Source organism: Nannobrachium achirus (genome assembly GCF_963921795.1).
Source record: "Nannobrachium achirus genome assembly, chromosome: 23".
Classification (NCBI taxonomy): Eukaryota; Metazoa; Chordata; class Actinopteri; order Myctophiformes; family Myctophidae; genus Nannobrachium; species Nannobrachium achirus.
The window spans coordinates 40,415,493-40,435,691 of NC_137830.1; the positions used below are offsets into that span (position 1 = coordinate 40,415,493).

General features: G+C 41.5%; 1 protein-coding gene across 1 annotated transcript; it reads left to right on the forward strand.

Annotated features, from left to right (window-relative positions):
- Positions 1-7,699: 7,699 nt before the first annotated feature.
- Positions 7,700-19,421, forward strand: LOC308308915 (cystine/glutamate transporter; the record flags this gene model as incomplete). Its single annotated transcript, XM_080754371.1, has 12 exons — positions 7,700-7,928; positions 8,806-8,932; positions 10,305-10,420; positions 11,304-11,429; positions 12,183-12,282; positions 12,493-12,537; positions 12,642-12,765; positions 14,316-14,419; positions 15,526-15,622; positions 16,695-16,844; positions 17,400-17,577; positions 19,357-19,421. The coding sequence occupies 12 exons, from the start codon at positions 7,700-7,702 to the stop codon at positions 19,419-19,421; spliced, it is 1,461 nt and encodes a 486-aa protein (XP_080610497.1).
- Positions 19,422-20,199: the final 778 nt, after the last annotated feature.

Consider the following 20,199-nt stretch of genomic DNA (forward strand, 5'->3'; position numbering starts at 1 on the left):
CGGACACTGCATGCATGATTTGAGGCATTTTGTTCCAAAAATGGGTTATGCAAAAGTTGACCCGCTGGTGGCGCTATAACAGGCCAATGTGAGAAGGGTGGCATCTGTTCCTTGACCTAGTGGGAATGTAACCTGACTGCGCCCGATGATGGCAGCAGTGCGTATGCCTGGCTGCGCTGCATATCGCTCTTCTACCTTCATCTGGGATCCCTCCGGCAGACTCGATATAAGGGGCGGGTCATTTTTTGAAATTCTTTAGCAGGTGATTGGATGGGGCCGTCTCTCAATCACAGTCTGGGAGTGCCAACTCCAACCACTCATCCGCCTCCTGGGTTTCCACGTGGTCTGTAATCAGACTCTATTGGTTCAGAGCCGCTCAGAGCCCGCCCGTAGCTGCCGCTGATTGGTCCGGCCCGGGGCTTTACGAGTGTGATCAACTCTCCCAGAGAGATCTCAGATGGTAAAGTAGGGCGGTAGCCTACGCACTACTGCCACCATCTGACGCAAGTCAGGTTAGTGGGAATGTGCTTGCAAGATTTCATGCACATCGCAGGCTGTGTTCATGATTTGAGGTGTTTTTGGCCACTTTATTGCTGCTTGCAGCTATATTTATTATTATTATTATTATTATTACCATTATTGTGTGCACTTCATAGGCATGTTAGATAAAGGTCCTTAGATTGTGTGTAGAATGTTTCATGCAAATTGCAAAAGAAAATCCTAGAATAAAAACAGGTTTAAGCGTTTCACAAACTGTTCAAAATGATATAGCGCCCCCCTTTGGCCAATTGGGGTAAGATTGGTTTTAGTGATATTTGGAATAACACTCTACATCTTTGCCAAATGCCATGAATATGTTACTTTGCATGTATGATTTAGAGGCAGAAGAATAATTTGCATAAAACTGCAATATTCATTGAATTTATTAAAAAAGCATGTTTCAATAAAAAAAAAACAGATCTTTAGATATTGGTCCAAAGTTCACGTAAAAAAAGTTTTGTGCACGTGACGCGAAAATTCCAGAATAAAAGGGGGTTTAAGTGTTTTACAAACTGCACAAAATGGCGGAAAATCTAAGGGCGGAGCTTACTTAACAAAGACACAGATGTATTCCGCTCAAGTCAAAGCACGCGTGTAAGCAAGTTGCATGACTTCAAACGAAACGAGTCATGACTTATGCCCGTTTGAAGTTTTAATTTTCAAACGCTTCGTATAGCGCACCCCTTTGGCCGATTGGAATAAGATTGGTTTCAGTGATATTTTGACTAACCCTCTACATCTTTGCCAAATGCCATGAACGTGTAACTTTGCATGTATGATTTAGAGGCCGAAGAATAATTTGCATAAAACCGCAATATACATTGAATTATTAAAAAAACATTATTTAACGTACAAACTTCTCACCACATAGCCTGTGTAGATATAGGTTCAAATTTCATGTAAAAAAAGTTTTGTGCGCTTAACGCAAAAATTCCAGGAGGAGATAGATTTTTACTGTTTTTCATATAATTCCAAATTGTGGGGGATCTAAAGTTGTTCGGCATGAGGAGACGCATACGTGTATACAGGTTTCATGGCTGTACCTCAAACACAGCATGAGCTATACCTGTTCAAAGTTCGCACTTTCGAAGGCTTCCTACAGCGCCACCATTTGGCCGATTGCTGTAAAAAGTAATAGCACACGTCGCCACAGTAAGCTGAACACATTGATGTTTTTATTTTCATTTTCTGTTTAAAGTTATACCATGTAACTTTTTTTATAAAACAAATCTTAAAGTTGTACCATGTAACTTTTTTTATAAAACAAATCTTAAAATTGTCCTAACTGTTAAATCGCTAAAGTTTTAGAACACCCACTCCGTGAATTTCAGCCTGTAAAGCCTTCTCTATATATGTAAACTGCGATCCTTGCCGTGGACCGGATCTCGCGCCAAAATTGCGTCATCACACTACCGGCCAATCACAGCGAGGGTTATACAACTGCCGGCCAATCACAGCGCATCTTGAAGTGGGGTCGCTATGGCAGCCATATTTGTTGTCGCCCGTTTGTACCATCCCTTCTCTAGGTAATTTCGCCTACCAGGCAGGGTGAAGGAGTCCGTATCTCTGGAATTACTGAACGCACAGGAACAAGGGACCCCTCAAAAGATAGATCTCAGCGAGGTGGAGGCAGACGCGGGGGTCTGAAGGTACGAAAAACGGCCGAAAGACGCGGACGCGACCGCGGTTTGCTATAGGGCTAATGACCACTAGTTGGGCATCTTACACAGTATAGCTTTAAAATTGTCCTAACTGTTAAATCGCTAAAGTTTTAGAACACCCACTCCGTTATTTTCAGCTTCAAAAGCCTTCTCTTTATATGTTTTCTATGAGCCGTGAGGGAGGAGAATTTCGCGGAAAAATTACGTCATCATACACTACCGGCCAATCACAGCGAGGGTTATATGCTGCCGGCCAATCACAGCGCATCTTGAAGTGGGGTCGCTAGGGCGGCCATATTTGTAGGCTCCCGTGTGTCTCTATACTCGGGTGAACGGTGAAGCATGGGTGAAGGGGTCCGTTTCTCCGGAATGCCTGAATGCACAGGAACCAGGGACCCCTCTAAAGATAGATCTTGGCGAGGTGGAGGCAGACGCGGGGGTGTGAAGCCCGGTCCGCGGCGAAAAACGGCCGAAAGACGCGGTCGCGACGAGGTTTGCTATAGAGCTACTGACCACTAGTTGAGCAACTTACACAGTATAGCTTTAAGTATACAGGAGTAGAAAGGTGCCAAAGTATTGAGGAGAACTTGATATAGTATAGTATAGAAACTAGAAAATATTGTTCCTTCGAAACAATTGTGGGCTCGCTTCAAGCCAGAAAACAATGGCTATAAAAGTACAAAATGTCAAGATCGCAGGCAGTGCTCTCTTTGACGTTACTGACGTCAAAGATTGGTCCATTTTGTTCCAAAAATGTGTAGTGCAAAAGTTGACCCGCTGGTGGCGCTATAACAGGCCAATGTGAGAAGGGTGGTATCTGTTCCTTGACCTATTGGGAATGTGCTTGCAAGATTTCATGCACATTGCAGGCTGTGTTCATGATTTGAGGTGTTTTTGGCTTTGGCCACTTTATCGCTGCTTGCAGCTATATACAGTATATATATATATTTTTTTTTGTGTGTGTGTGTGTGTGTGTGCTCTTCATAGGCATATTAGATAAAGGTCCTTAGATTGTGTGTAGAATGTTTCATGCAAATTGCAAAAAAAATCCTAACAGGTTTAAGCGTTTCACAAACTGCTCAAAATGATATAGCGCCCCCCTTTGGCCAATTGGAGTAAGATTGGTTTTAGTGATATTTGGACTAACACTCTACATCTTTGCCAAATGCCATAAACATGTTACTTTGCATGTATGATTTAGAGGCAGAAGAATAATTTGCATAAAACTGCAATATTCATTGAATTATTAAAAAAGCATGTTTCAATTGTAAAAAAAATCCGATCTGACAGATCTTTAGATATTGGTCCAAAGTTCATGTAAAAAAAGTTTTGTGCACGTAACGTGAAAATTCCAGAATAAAAGCGGGTTTAAGCATTTTGCAAACTGCTTAAAATGGCGGAAAATCTAATGGCGGAGCTTACTTAACAAAGACACAGATGTCTTCTGCTTGAGTCAAAGCATGCGTGTAAGCAAGTTGCATGTCTTCAAACAAAACGAGTCATGACTTATGCCCATTTGAAGTTTGAATTTTCAAATGCTTCGTATAGCGCCCCCCTTTGGCCGATTGGAATAAGATTGGTTTCAGTGATATTTTGACTAACCCTCTACATCTTTGCCAAATGCCATGAACGTGTAACTTTGCATGTATGATTTAGAGGCAAAAGAATAATTTGCATAAAACTGCAATATACATTGAATTATTAAAAGATCATTATTTAACGTACAAACTTCTCACTACATAGCCTGTGTAGATAGTTCATGTGGAAAAAGTTTCGTGCGCGTAACGAAAAAAAAACCCAGGAGGAGATTTTCATATAATTCAAAATTCTGGGGTTTCTAAAGGTCAAAGGTCAAAAGTCAGAGCGTAAAAGTTGTTTGGCATGAGGAGACGCATACGTGTATACAGGTTTCATGGCTGTACCTAAAACAGAGCATGAGCTCTACGTGTTCAAAGTTCACACTTTCGAAGGCTTCCTACAGCGCCACCATTTAAAAAATAATAGCACATGTCGCCACAGTAAGCTGAACCCATTGATGTTTTTATTTTCATTTTCTCACTAAGTATGTAGGAGTTGAAAGGAACTGAAGTTTTGAGGAGAACTTGCACCGACTGACTGCCTAGTATGTGTGGGCTCGCCTTACAGGCAAGCCCACAATAATGACAATATCTAAAGTGTGCTCGCCTTACAGGCGAGCCCACAATAATGACAATATCTAAAGTGTGCTCGAGCACACAATTATTGAACTGAAGTCTCCATGGTGTGACTATAATCGATAGAAAAAAAGTCATTTTGGGGGTGAACTACTCCTTTAAGCACAACTATAATACAATACAGTGCCCAATCAAAAATGTCCATAACAGTCAATGCTAGTCAGTGCTACAAGTATCTCACCACCATGTCAAACACAAGCAAAATACTCAATACTACTAACACAACCTAATAGTGCAGAGCCAAACAAAAAAAGGTGTCCAATGGTCAGTGCAAAGAAAAAACAAGAAAGGCTCACAAGCTTGTAGATCTGTTATTTTCATACGCTTTTTTATACATTTGTAAACCTGAAATGGGACATTCTGCATATGAGTTCTTGGTACTTCAAGTACATTTTGAATTCCGGTCTTCTTGTAACAGAGTATTTCTAGTCTATATTGCAATATCCTTTTACTTAAAAAGGAGTAGTTCACCACTTTTCAACCTGTCTTTATATAATAGGTCCTCACTAATGTTCATGATAAAATATCACGAGTTTTTGGAGCGGTGAAAGCGCTCCCAATAGACAGGTATGTCCGTGGGTATGTGGGTGGGTGGGTGGGTGGCTGGCTGGGTGGCCGTGTCCGTAGCCTGGCAATACCTTGAGTGGCCACACACAACACACTAGTTAAAGGAGGGGCGCTGTTTTGTGCAGGCCAGGCACACTCACCACTCACTCACACACGCACGCAACACACACACACACACACACACACACTGCTGCTCAGATTCACCGCTCCACTTCGAACCGAGGTTTGATTTTTTCTACTCAGTCCAAGTCTCCTAGGAGAGCTGTGGGAAGTTCAGAATCCATAGTCTTGTGACATCATCATTTTCCACAAAAAAAAATGTTATCAATATTTTTGAAAAAAAAAAATAGATTTTTATTATCGCGAGAACAATGGCTTCCACTTTAAGATTGCAACTTTTCAGGAATAGAAAGCCTGCAGTTTCTATAAGCTGGATTGACAATCGATGATGTCACAAGACTATGGGTTTCTGACCTGCCCACAGCCCTCCTCTGAGAAAAAAAAAAGAAAAAAAAAGAAAAAAGCTATTTTTGAGTGAGGACCAATTATATGAACATAGGTTGAAAAGTGGTGGAGTGCCCCTCTAAGTAAAACATTTGAGTTGTTTTCCCACCGCTGTTTGCAGGCATGTTTCTGAAATTATGTCTGAGACTCAGAGGGGACTGCATGCTGTTGACCTGCGGTTTGTGCAGCTGCTGGCCTTCCCAAAGTCTCTCTAAACCGCATGGAAGTGAAATATGCACACACACACGCACACGCAAACACACACACACACACACACACACACACACACACACACACACACACACACACACACACACACACACACACACACACACACACACACACACTGTACACATGCAGCCTATATTCAAACATAGTATAGCCTATGTGTGTACATATATGTGTAGCCTACACATGCAGAAATATTCATTCACGTTAGCAAACATAATGTACACGCACGCACGCACGCACTGCACGCACACACACACACACACACACACACACACACACACACACACACACACACACACACACACACACACACACACACACACACACGCACGCACGCACGCACACACACACACACACACACACACACACTCAGCAGTCAGTACAATTCACCCTTTGTTAGCCTTCTGGTTGGTCCCTGACTGACCAACCAGCAGGCTCTATCTGCCTTGTCCCGCCCTGGTTCCGCCTTTTTTATGTTGAATTTGCTAAAACATAATTTATGGAGAAATAAAAACATATAAAAACATGCTGATTCACTATGCTGCCACTGAGCAGCTCCATTTGACTGAAACCAAGTTTGAAATTAGAATTGAGCACACAGAATAACAATACGAAGCCACTGAATTAACATGGTAGTGGATGGAGTGTCCCACTGAATGTCCCACCAAGACACAGCAACAAATGGGTGTGGAGAGGGGCAGGACAACGGGCGGGACTTGACAAAGGGTGAATTCAGCATGCTGCTTTGAGCCTCTAAACAGCCTTAATTACGTGCTGAAGCCTGGAAGACTGCTTGCTTTGTTCCCCACTCAGACGGGATGGGTGCGTAACCGTGGTTACTGCGCCGATTGACACGAGCCAACGGAGGAATGGGAAAACATTGGTTACTTTAGAGGGAGAAACAACCATGTGTGCAAGGGTTACGGAGAGCAGAGACTTCACAGCTTTCCCTGTCCTTTTCTAACCTCAGCTTCAAGTGCTTACACCATAACTACTACCAATCTAACTCCAGAAGGGATCACTGTAAGTATAGAGAGACTCACATTGTTTGCTTTTTAGAATTTAATTTTTGTAATCATAGTGGGAAGTTAAACAATTGTATTCTGTCCAACTCTTTATTTTTTAAAGCTGCAACTCATAACTTATTTAGTTTATAAAACCAAATTTTGACCAATCACCAGGGCAGAGTATGGATATAACTTGTGGTGGTTGTACAACTAAGTGGTTGTTTTTTGTAGTTGGTCTATCTGCTCTTCTGTTGAGAAATGTATGACAGTACAAAAATTGGTATGTTTTAGTCAGTCCTTCATCTAATGCATTATGCTCACACAATATTGTGGTTGGCAAAAAAGGTGGCAATTCTGCTTTAAAACTGGTGATGCCACCTATGACGAGTGGTATTGCATGCATTGCATATAGGAACTTTGGCACTCGTGAGTCATGCAACACAGCAGGTGACCATGCAGGGTTTGAATTTGACAACATGGATTGCAGCTTCAAGCAGTTTCACTAGAACTACTAGTCTACGGTATATTGCATTGGTTCTCACATTTTTCATGTCAAGGACCCCCAGATTGACACTTCAGTCCGCGGATCCCCATTTGAAAATAATGCTAGGGTCCCCCATATAAGAGAAGATTATACGGCTCTAGCAGTGATTCTCAACCATTTTAATTTCAAGGACCCCCAGTTTGACATGCATTAGGCCACGGACCCCCATTTAATTGCTTTTCTAATATCTCTGAGACTCCAATTTATGCTGTAGGCCTACAATTGATGTTAATTTAACTCAAAGAATGTACGGGTCCATTTGGTTCCATTTGTACACTCTCTGAGTTACAGACCCATAAGGGTCCATTTGGGTTATCATTTTGCTGAGGACCCCCTGGAACTCCCTCAAGGACCCCTGGGGGTCCCCGGACCCCACTTTGAGAACCAATGGTATATTGCATGTTCCCTGCCAATGAGGGCCGTCAACAGATCATGAACGGAGCCGCGACGAAAGGAAGGGAGGGTGAGGTGACGGGCAAGAATGAGGCGGACGCGGTGCACCTGCGGAGGACGATAGGCCCGCTGACGGCTGTGTCCTTCATCATCGGAACGGTGGTCGGCAGCGGCATCTTCATCGCACCCAAGGGTGTCCTGATGAACAGCGGGAGCGTGGGCCTCTCTCTGTTGGTGTGGGCGCTCTGCGGGGTCCTGTCCATGTTCGGTGAGGAGGCTGATCTGTCATCTCATCAATGCAGAACACAGTATTTGTTGTTTTCATTTATCTCAATCAGGGGGCGGTGGGCAACTTTGATGTTGGAGAGGGCCACTATTCACACTCACTCCAGAGTGCCTCATTGCATACTGTCAGGCAGAAAGTGAAACCTGTTATCTCTGTATTATAACAGTAATTAATGCCCTTCTTCGACATTCTATGTCACACATAAGTAGCAAAAATTGCTGAGTCCCACTGTGATGCGTTTTCAGATTGTAGATCTGTTATTTTTGCTATATATTTCTTTATTGGTATCCTGAATTATGTTTTGCTATTATTTAATTGGAATCATGAAAAGTAAAATTTGTATTTAATTTCAGTGCATTTAGTTATAATTTATGGACTTAAATACAAATACATTGGACATAAAAAGACAATAACATTTGTGGGGGCCGGATGTGGCCCCCGGGCCGCCAGTTGCCCATGTATGATCTAACTTGATCTTTCTAACTCAGAGGTGGGCAACTTTGATGATGGAGAGGGCCTATAGAGACTAGGACAGAGGGCTATATTTTCACACTCACTCCAGAGGGTCACAATGCATATACAGTCAAAAATAGCAAATGTTAGCTGATCTACAAGCGTTTTGAGCTTGTAGATCTGCTATTATTTAAATTTGTATTTAATTTCAGTGCATTTAGTTAGACTTTATGGACTTAAATACAAATACATTGGACATAAAAAGGACAATAACATTTGTGGGGGCTGCATGTGGCCCCTGGGCCGCCTGTTGCCCATGTATGTTCTAACTTGATGGACTCGTTGCTGTGGTTTATGTTTATGAGGTATAAGCTCTCAGTTTCCTCTCTTTGGCTGGTTCTGTCAGGGGCCCTGTGCTATGCTGAACTGGGCACTACGTTTACAAAGTCAGGGGGCCACTACACCTACCTGCTGGAAACCCTGGGCCCCATGCCTGCCTTCCTGCGCCTCTGGGCAGAGTTCTTGTTTATTAGGTCAGTTGACTATACTTTCTAAAGGTAAAGCAGTCTAAAGGCTCATTCATACTCCAAGGTGAGGTGAGTAGCTATACTCACTTTTAGGTGAGCTATACTCGCCTTTTGTCGGTCAGTAAAAACAGAGAGATGTGTCAGGATGAGAGGTGAGTTGCTACTCACCGCGGTGAGTGACGTAATGTTGTGGTTTTCTGACTTTAGAAAACTACACCGCGGTGAATTGCTACTCACCTAAAACCGGAGTATACTAAATGTCTTAAAAGCAAAATGCATGGCAATAGGCTCTAAACATGCTCTTGGGACAGATCAGAAAGTAGGCCTCTCTTTTTGCAGGGTGCTACCATTCAGCAGGTTAAAGAAGTATACTCTCTCCGAAACCGAACTTTTTTTGTCTGAAAGGTCCGGTTCGAACTACAAAATGAAAGTGTCATGATTTATTTCTCCCCTAAAACATGATTATCAGGTACTATGATTATACTAGGAGGAGGACTTTTTCCAAAAGAGTGTACAGATTACAGAAAGGTTAGGTTTTTATGTGGCCACACCAGTTCATTAAGTATGCCTGGTTGTCAGGTGGGGGGTTGACCCAGCTGAAGTTAGCCACACCCACACTGTTGGGTGTATGGTAAAAGGGGAGGGGATGATTTATGATGTCTTGCACTGTTTTTGGATCTGCACTTTTGACCCACAAAGTGTCAGCCTCCAGGAAGAAATCCAAAATACAAAGGGAATACATAATTGCTCATAACAACCACACCAGGGGGTCTAATGAAGTACTGTCAACATCATAGACATATGAAAACCAGAAAAAGTACAAAATTATGGCACCACCTCTTTAAAGATGGGGTGCCATGATTTCTCCCCTCTAAAACATGATTATCTACTATTATGATTATACTAGGAGGAAGATTTTTTCCAAAAAAAAGTGTACAGAAAGAGTTAAAATTAGGTTTTTATGTGGCCACACCCACCAGTTCATTAATGCCTGGTTGTCATGGTGGGTGGTGACCCAGCTGAAGTTAGCCACACCCACAGTGTTGGGTGAATGGTAATTAGGGGAGGGGTTGATTCTATGATGTAATTGTATCTGTGTTTTTGGACCGGCACTTTTGACCCACAAGGTGGCAGCCTCCAGGAAAAAATCCAAATACAAAGAGAATACATAATTGCTCATAACAACCACACCAGGGGGTCTAATGAAGTACTGTCAACCTCCTACACACATGAAAAACAGAAAAAGTACAAAACTATGGCATCGCCTCTTCAAGGGCTACTTTGCTGTTTGTCATATGACTAGGGCTTAAGTGATTAACGCATAATCACTTATAACGGTGTACCAAACATGTTGTATTTTTCAAATTTGATTCCACAGACCATCTGTGGCATCCTATGTGTCCCTGGCCTTTGGTCGCTATGTGGTGGAGCCATTCTTTGCTCCCTGTGCTGCCCCCACTGTGCTTGTCAAAATGGTCAGCATCCTTGGAGTGAGTGAGTAATTTGTATATTGTACCTTTTTTTCTCATGATGTCAGTACAAAACATACTGTATAGTGTGTGCCAGCGGCTACGTCATTGTAGTCCTTAGCGGCCATTTCTTGGGTAAAAACACAGGTGTTTCAATTGTTTGATTGCATAGAACTAAATGCTTTACTCCAATCAGAACACCTGTGTAAGGCTGCGTTTACCCAAGAAATGGCCGCTCTTAGAACTACATTTGGCACACCCTATAGTGAAATCATAGCATGTACATATGGTCACAGGGATTTTGGTTAATAAAGGACTATTTATAACCCCTGGCCAACTCTTTTGACTCAGATAGGGAACCCCTGTAAAGAACCTTTTCCTGCACAGCACGCCTGAATTACGCTGTAATTTGCTTTAAATATTACATCATATTACGTGACGCAAATATGCACGTAAATCTTTCCACCTGAGATACAGTAGGCTATGTCACTGAGAGATATCCGTTTCCATCAGAACAGACTGAAAATAACTTCTTGACGTTTAACCACTTGAACCCCAGCATCCCTATTCTGGGGGAAGGGTCACCAAAAATAGCTGATCTACAAGCTCACACAGCGTTGTAACGCGTTGTGAGCTTGTAGATCAGCTATTTTTGATGAAAGAGTTGGCCATAGATAGAAGAATAACTCATCAAGTACAGTGCAAATCAGGTCTGTTTTATTAAGCATAGTGAAGTGATGTTGATGTAGTGATATTGATGAATTCCAATTCCAAATATCATCAAATGATTCTGCGTCACCCCTGGACTGGCATCACAGCACGCTAGGGTACCCACTTTGGAAAACCCTGCCCTAGGCAATATGAATAGTATATTCTCTTTGATTAGTTGTTTGTCTTGTTTCCATTAGCGTTTGTGGTGGCAGTCAACTGCTGGAGTGTGACCTTGGCCTCCCGTACTCAGGTCAGTTTGACCTTCATCAAGATGTTTGCCCTTGTACTCATCATCATACCTGGTTTCATTGCACTGGCCAAAGGTGAGGAGAAGAACGACCTAAAAAAGAAAGAAAGAATGTGAATAATTAGATCGTTACTAAAGCAGATGTGTGTATGCTAGTTAAAGGTAGGGTAAGTGATTTCATTTAATTAAAATAATAACAAAATGGGTCTATGTTCTGATAGTACTAGTTATACTATAGAGTGTTTGGTCCATGTTTGGACTTCAGCCTTATCCCCTGTTCAGAGAAAAAAAGCAGTTTCAGTTTTGGTGGAGGAGACAGGTTTTCCTCCAATCAGGATAGAGTGAGGCCTTCCTCCATCATGGTCACGCACCAAGGCCTGTCTGGCCGCCCCACTTGATCATGATTGGAGGAAGGCCCCCGCCTGTCACCTACATGAAAACTCAAACTCAAACTTAAAGGGGAAGACCACCCATTTTCCATATTGAAATATGTCATTAATATACCTTAGAGGAGTTGTGTGGAAATAGAAAAAAAGTTCCCCCCCTTCTGTGTTGCCTAGAACTGGAGGATTGATTTTGGGGTTTGTATTGTAAAGTACAACGGTGTGATGTCATCACATTGTACTTTACAATACAAAGAAGGGGGGAACATTTTTTCTATTTCCACACAACTCCTCTAAGGTATATTAATGACACAGTTCTATATTGAAAATGGGTGGTCTTCCCCTTTAAATGAAATCACTTACCCTATAAAGACAAGTCCATTCAGTTGCCATGTTACTGAGTTTAATGTTCAATTGCATGAGCTATGTTTTCTTCTCTTGCTCAGGAAGGACAGAGAATTTCCAGAATGGTTTTGAGGTGGAAGCGATAAAAATGGATAAGCTGCCGCTGGCCTTCTATAATGGTTTATACGCTTATGGTGGATGGTAAGCTTAGATGATAGATTGTATAGATTGAAATAACACACAGCTGTTAAATAATGTAAAATATAAATGTATATGAGATACAATTAATTGTCACATCTCATATACTGGTACACAAGAGTAATATCTGTTTGAAGGTATACAATATAAAAAGCCATTTAATTCCATAAAACTGACAAGTAACAGTATACACTAAACATGGCCATTTTGTAGGTTTTACCTGAATTTTGTCACAGAAGAAGTCATTAACCCAAACAGGTAGAGTATTCATATTTGACATTTGAATTTCAAGGCAAGGTCTTGCTCACCTGTCTCTCAGATATTACTGCTAACTGCGTGTGTGTTGTGTCCTGGCCTGTCAGAAACATCCCACTGGCAATCAGCTCGTCCATGGTGACGGTGACGGTGCTGTATGTGCTTGTCAACGTGGCCTACTACACCATGATGACGCCCGCGGAGCTGCTCGCGTCTGACGCTGTGGCCGTGGTCAGTAGGCCTACATACTATACAGGGGTCTTCAACAGGGAGTCCGGGACCCCTAGGGGGTCCTCAGAGTTACTACAGGGGGTCCTCCAAATCTTTGTGTGATAGAAACCTTTCCCCCCTTTTACCTATAGTTAGGCCTAAATCAGAATTTAGCCTACAAAAACAAATAAGTTGCAACATACTGTACATGTACTGTAAGCCCCTCCCATACACTAAAATGTGTACCCGGCCTGAATGGGTTAACCACTTGAACCCTAGCGTCCATATTCTGAGAACTTTAGCCAAAAATAGCAGATCTACAAGCTCACAACACCTCGCGCTGTGAGGTGTTGTGAGTTGTAGATCGGCTATTTTTGGCAAAGAGCTTTGGAGGGGGACCAAAGTACAGCAGTACAGTGAAAGGTCAAGGGTTAGGGTTAGGGTTTATTAAGTATTGACGGTTCAAGTAGTTAAATATCTGAAAACATGAATCCAAAATATACTGATGATTGTGCTGTCAAACATACTATAAACTATATGGAATCTATGATACGGTTGTGGGGGTCCCTGCATCATCTCTCTCTCAACCAAGGGGTCCTTGGCCTGAAAACGTTGAAGACCCCTGCTATTTAAAAACTAGTCATGGTTTAGGTTTTAGTGTTGACAGTACAAACCTCAGTTTTAAGGTCCTCACACACTGGTGTTTGTGTCATAACACAGAACACAAATCTTACGTTACGTCATTTTTAAGTGCAATAAGGTGAATACGGTGGGTAAATTCGGGATTGAAGCTTGAATTTACTGGGAACTGGGAACCAAGGTGGTTGTGTCATTAATCTACAGATTGGAAGATGCAGATGCGATATAAACAATGACAAAAGCAAGCAAATAGTCAGAATTAAAAATAAATACAAATAAATGGGAAACCGTAAATACCTTTGATGATTGAATTTCCCCTGTGAAATAGACCGGTTACATTCAACACATATTGCTGGTAAGGCCTGGATTTGAACCTGGGGCAATAGGTACTCCTTCCCCCCAGGTAGGCTGAGGCTCTCTACCCATTCAGCTATTCCACTCCCAATTAAAATGGCTTTGATTAAAAAGTTGTGGAGATTCCATGAAAGCACCATCCAAGTTATTTTGGTGAAAAAGGGGCCTGAGAGTGTACACACATTTGAAGGCTTCCGTTCCAAGTTATTACATGTAGTTAGTAAGTGGACATTGTGCAGAGAAGTACATTCAGTAAATGCCAATGTAATTCTTTACCCCAGTGTGAGATGCACACAGTGCAAGCGATGTAGACAAGAGGTGTAACCTTATGATCTTTATGAGACCTTCTTCCACTCTGCCCCACATTCCTGGGCTGTGAAAGGGATAAACATTTACAGCCACAATCTGTTCTTTTTTAGCTCTCTGCTTCTCACACTGTCAAATGTGTGAGGTAATCCTTTCACTATGTTTTACACATGCACGGCAAAATCCTCAGTGTTAATTTATCCATTTGTAATTCAGAGAGTATATAAATATAATGAGAATGTCTGTGTCACACACTATCTCTGTCTGTGCAGACGTTTGCCAATCGTGCTCTCCAGGGGTTTGCGTCTGTAATCCCCGTCCTAGTGGCCATGTCCTGCCTAGGAGCACTGAATGGCGGCTTCTTCGGATCACCCAGGTAAAATTGTTGAGCGATACTTTGATAATTGGCTTTTTTAGACTGCAGGAAAATCTCATATTTGCAAGTGATCAGATCGGATTTACAGACATTGTCGACCTGTTCAACTTACTCTGTTGTACAATGGTGACACAAGCTCTGATTTGGGCTGCCAGTCTGAACATATCTTTATTTTGTGCACTAACAGCTAGACCATCCTAATAGACAAGTAGGTCGGGAGTGGCTTATTGTCGGTGGAGCGCCACACCTACAATCAGCTCCCTGTACTTGCCACACGACTTGCCGCACCCAAGCCGTGCTACTCATACGCTGATACTTGGTTGAGCATCGTCATGCAGTGAAAATAGCTGATCTAACAGCTCATGCTACATTGTGAGCGTGTACATTTTCGCCCTTATAGGGCTATTTTCAGTGCGTGACACCGGAGTCCAACTATACTGTAAGTCAGGGGTTTTCAAAGTGGGTGACGGGGCACTCTGGGGTGCCGTGACAGCAGTCCAGGGGTGCCGCGAGATAATTTGATAATGTTTGGAATTTATTTGGACACTTGAAAAAATATTTAGTATCATTTTAAACTTGAAGTACAAAGTTATTTTCAGTCAGTTCTAACCAAAAAGGCTATTATCTCAACATTTTCCTCACAACATAATCACTAAAATATCGTCACTGTCGGGCAGAAACCTCGTATCTCCAAGTTTCAAATGTGTACATCTTTTGGTAAAGCAAAGCCCTGCTTCATCATACAAGACTGTCGTAGCCTGACACTCAGCCTGAATTGACATTTCGTTTCACAAAACAAAAAAATTAAAGGGTTGTGGCTACCGATTCAGGGTCTGGAACTAGGCTAAGACTGTCGTTGCCTGGCTCCAGCCAATAGACCCGCCCACTCTCTGAGTGCTTGTAGATCTGCTGTTTTCACTAGTTTAGTACATTTTATAGATGACAAAACAAACGGTTTTGGTTTCCACCCGACAACGACGATATGCTATAAATATAAGGTGCTGGGAGTGAAAATTATAATGTTTATGGGGTACCCTGAGACAAAAAAGTTTGTGAACCCTTGCTGTAAGTATCAATCGAGCCTGACTTTTATGCCTACACTGCAGGATGCTGTTTGTGGGGGCCAGGGAGGGCCACTGGCCAGCACTGTTCTCAATGATCCACATCCGTAGACACACACCTCTGCCTGCTGTGCTGCTTTTGGTGAGATGCTTCACCTAAAACCCTCGATACTTCCTAAAGTAGGCCTACTTGGTCTGTTATTATAAAATGTTGTTGGCCTACCCATTGTGAGTTTGTAGATCTGCTATTTTGGGTGATGATGTTCTGGAAAAGGAAGGCTGATTGGATTCGACCTGTTGTGTGACCTGTGTGAGCCTTGACCAGTGGTGGAAGAAGAGCTCATATTTTTTACTTGAGTAAAAGTAGCAAACAATGTGTACTGCATTCAAAATGTTACTTGAGTAGAAGTAGTGCATAAGTATTGGCAAAATATACTTAGTAGTATAGTAGTAGTAGTAGTAGTCGTCGTCGTAGAATGGCCCATTTCACAATAAGAAAAATAACCTGTTTCACCTTTAAATGTCAAATGGAATGGACTTTGTAAACTTGCCATTATCCACCTGTTTCTGCGAGAATTTACTGTAGCATTATCTGTGGGACACTTCTGGAGAACAGCTGACATACAAGCTCAGTTTTAGAGACTATTGTTCTTTCATCCACCCTTTATTTGGGGTACTGTAAATATGAACAAACTTTAGTAATTATAAAACAATAATAGTACTGAAATGTAATTATTTATGAATTCATGTGTTGACTTGTTACTTGTTTGATTTGAGTACTTGTTGTGCTGATGCGTTACAGGGTAACATTACCTTCAATAACCCATAATGGATCAGTTAATGTGTTTTGTAATAGTCTGCAAAAGTATAGGCCTAACCGGTAACTTAAGTTGTTAAATAATTGTAGTGGAGTAAAAAAGTACTATATTTGTCTCTGATATTTAGTGGATTAGAAGTATCCAGGTAGCCTACTGAAAAGTGGAAACACTCATTGACTCACATTAAGTAAGTGGGCTACCTCAAGATTGTACTAAATTAAACGTATTCAGTTACTTTCCACCAATGGCCATGGCCCCTTAAAGTCAGTAAAAAAAGAAATGATGAGATGTGTTATCAGCCTATTACTCTATGTACTGTATGTATGTCATTCATTGTCTTAACCTTGGACAGAGTGAAGGTTTGTCAGGACAGCCATGTTTCCTATGTGTCTACAGTACCCCCTGGTGGTGATAATGATATCCACAGGAGAGATCTTCCGGCTGATCAACTTTGCCTCCTTCTCTCGTTGGTTCTTCATTGCCCTGGCCACACTGGGGATGCTCATCCATCGCTATCGCTTCCCTCACCTCCCCAGACCCTTTAAGGTTACTATGGCTGCAGAGTACATACATCATGTTATATATAGGGCCTATTCTATATCACTTTCCCAAACAGTGGGTCGGGACCCATTTGTGGGTCACAGACACATTTTTATGGGTACCTTTATGTTTTGTTTTCTAATTTATTTATTTTTATTAATATTATTATTACATTAAAACATTTTCACAAAACATTCTCTAAAAAGCTAAACATTTCATGAATTAAAAACTAAATTCAATGATTTTTTCAATAATTTCATTAAGAACTCAAAGAAAAATCAAAGACATTCCATACATTTTAAAAACGTAAACCTTAAAGTAATGTTTAAGAAGTACTGAAAATAGCCCACCTACAAGCTCTCAACACATTGTGAGCTTGTAGATCTGCTATTTTCACTATTTTGGGTACCGCGGGCGAATGTGTAATTTCTCTTTTGGATCACAGGCTAAAAAACTTTGGGAACCATTGATATGTTATTATAAATTATATGATTTATATTGAATCCATTCCACCTTATTGGGAATATCAAGTTTGTGTTATTGGCGGAACTTCACCCACAGGTGCCTCTCCCCATAGCGATCATCTTCACGGTCGTATGCTTCTTCATCGTGGGGCTGTCTCTGTACTCGGACCCCTGGAATACAGGAGGAAGCTGTGCGCTCACGTTGACGGGGGTCCCCGTCTACTACCTGACTATCCACCGGAGTCGCCTGCCGCCCAGACTGAGACGCGTCTTCAGTGAGTCATGAAATGACCGACTCAACTGAACATTATTAGAGCTCATAGTAGGGCATTCACAGAATATTCGAATATCAAAGTCACTATTCGACGTTCATTTTAATTTTTGTATTGTTTTCTCTTTAAAAAATATATACAGGTAGTTTATAAAGCTTGGCTACATAGGAAGTCATAAGAATGAGTTGTCAATGCCCCTGGTGGATGAATTTAATGCTCTATACCAGGTGTTCTCAAACCTTTTTAGGCCGTGACGCCCAAAATAAACATATTTGAACTGGGGACCCCCACCCTGACAAGCACTTGGGATTGTAGGTATTACATTTAATGTGACTCAGTTCCGCAGATAAATATTGTGAAAATAGCAGATCTACATGCTCACAACGCCTCACATTAAATCGGCTATTTTCACAATGTTCGCCTCTTGCTTACTTGTTATTATATTTGACAGTTTGGCCAGTCCTGTCGAATATTCAAATACTTTGAGGTTGAATAATTCGAATATTAAAAATCACTATTTGTGAATGCCCTAGCTCATAGGCCCATCTCATTTGGGGGTTATTAAAAAATAGCTAATGTACATCAGCTCTTTAAAAAAAGAAAGCCTTTGACAAATCTCCTATGGGGGTCCAAGGCACAAAATCTTTTCAAATAGGGGTCCGTGGCCAAATAAATGTGGGTGCCCTTAATGTTTGAGAACCACTGATTTAGAGCACTGTTTCCCCAAACACTGGTTCGGGACCTATTTGTGGTACGGACACATTTTGTTTCCTACAGTTTGTTTTTAATTATTTCAAAACCTTTTCAATAAACATTCCCAAAAAAGCTAAAGTTTTCATGAATTAAAAACAAAATTTAATTATTATTTTTTTCATAATGAAATCTAAGAAATTCCTTAAATTAGAACACAATGTTTAAGAAGTAGTGAAAATAGCAAATGTTTAAGAAGTAGTGAAAATAGCAGATCTACTTGTAGATCTGCTGTTTTCACTAGTTTGAGTCCTGGGCAAATGACTAATTTCTCTTTTGGGTCTTGAGCTAAAAAGTTAAGTGATGTAGAGTAGGGTTCTTCAACGTTTTCAGGCCAAGGACCCCTTAGTTGAGAGAGAGATGAAGCAGGGACCTCCACAACCTTGTCATAGATTCCCTATCGTTTAATTGTTTGACAGCACAATCATCAGTGTATTTTGGATTCATGTCAATTTGTGTTTTTGGAGCGGTGAAAGCGCTCCCAATAGACAGGTATGTCCGTGGGTATGTCCCTGGGTGGGTGGGTGGCTGGGTGGCTGGCCGTGTCCGTAGCCTGGCAATACCTTGAGTGGCCACACACAACACACTAGTTAAAGGAGGGGCGCTGTTTTGTGCAGGCCAGGCACACTCACCACTCACTCACAGGCACAGTTTACAGTTTAGGCATTTAGCAACACACAAAGGGTATAGCTGCTCAGATTCACCGCTCCACTTCGAACCGAGGTTTGATTTTAGATATTTAACCACTTGAACTGACAATACTTCTCCCCTCTACACCAAACCTCTTTGCCGCGAGGAGTTGTGAGCTTGTAGATCTGCTATTTTCGGCTAAAGTTCTCAGAATCCGGTTTTGAATCTGGCTAAAAAGGAGATTTTCTTTTTTTTTTCCTATCACACAAAGATTTGGAGGACCCCCTGTAGTAACTCTGAGGACCCACTGTTGAAGACCCCTAATGTAGAGCATTGTTTCTAAAGGAGAGGGGTAGATTACCTGTCTGTGACCCCTCTGACTCTCCTCTGTCTGACCCCCAGATTACTGCAGTATACAACTTCAGATCCTATTAGAAGTGGCTCAACAGGAGGTGCAGACATACTGAAGAGTGAAGACATGAGGACATCACGCTCACTGGATGGATGCATGGACAGATCCTTTTTTCCCCCCCTTCATGGAAGAGAATCATATCTTTTCACCACAGACAAGGAAAGATGTTGAAGCTTCATCAGCCGTTTATTACTGCAAATAACGTCTTTGAGGAATACAGCGTTTAATCGAATAAAAATAACCGATGACGTTTCAACCCTTTATTCGATAATTACATTGCATATAGCTCGTTGAATTGGTGTCCCTAAATACAAAATACTTTGCAGAGAAGATAGTACTGCTGTGAAGCCCATGTGACGGAAGACAGTGTAGTATGTAGTTGCAATTTGCTGTATTGCTCTAGTGTTGGCATGTTACAGTTCATTGGAATACCTCCTGCAATGATTAAAACAAGATTTGAGCATAGTGGTAGTTCAAAGTTTAACATAGTTGCACCAAAAGCATGCCAATATTAAAGGCACTTTTAAAGTGTGCTTTGTCAAAAACAAAGGCAAAAGTATTTTCACATGCAACACTGTAATTTCCTACAAGACAGAAAACAAACCTTGCATGAATATTAAGAGGCAACTGTAGATATGGGTGGATGGCTGCTCTATATCTTAAACATTTGACCTAAAAAGTAAAATTGGTCAACTCTCTACAGCGTAAAATCTCCAACAACAAAATGAATCCTGGTCGAAATCATTAAAGCCATATTGTATATAATTTTTTGGCTTTGGTAAAGTCTCTAACCTATGCTCTAATCCACTCTCAAGACAACGCTTTGCTAAAAA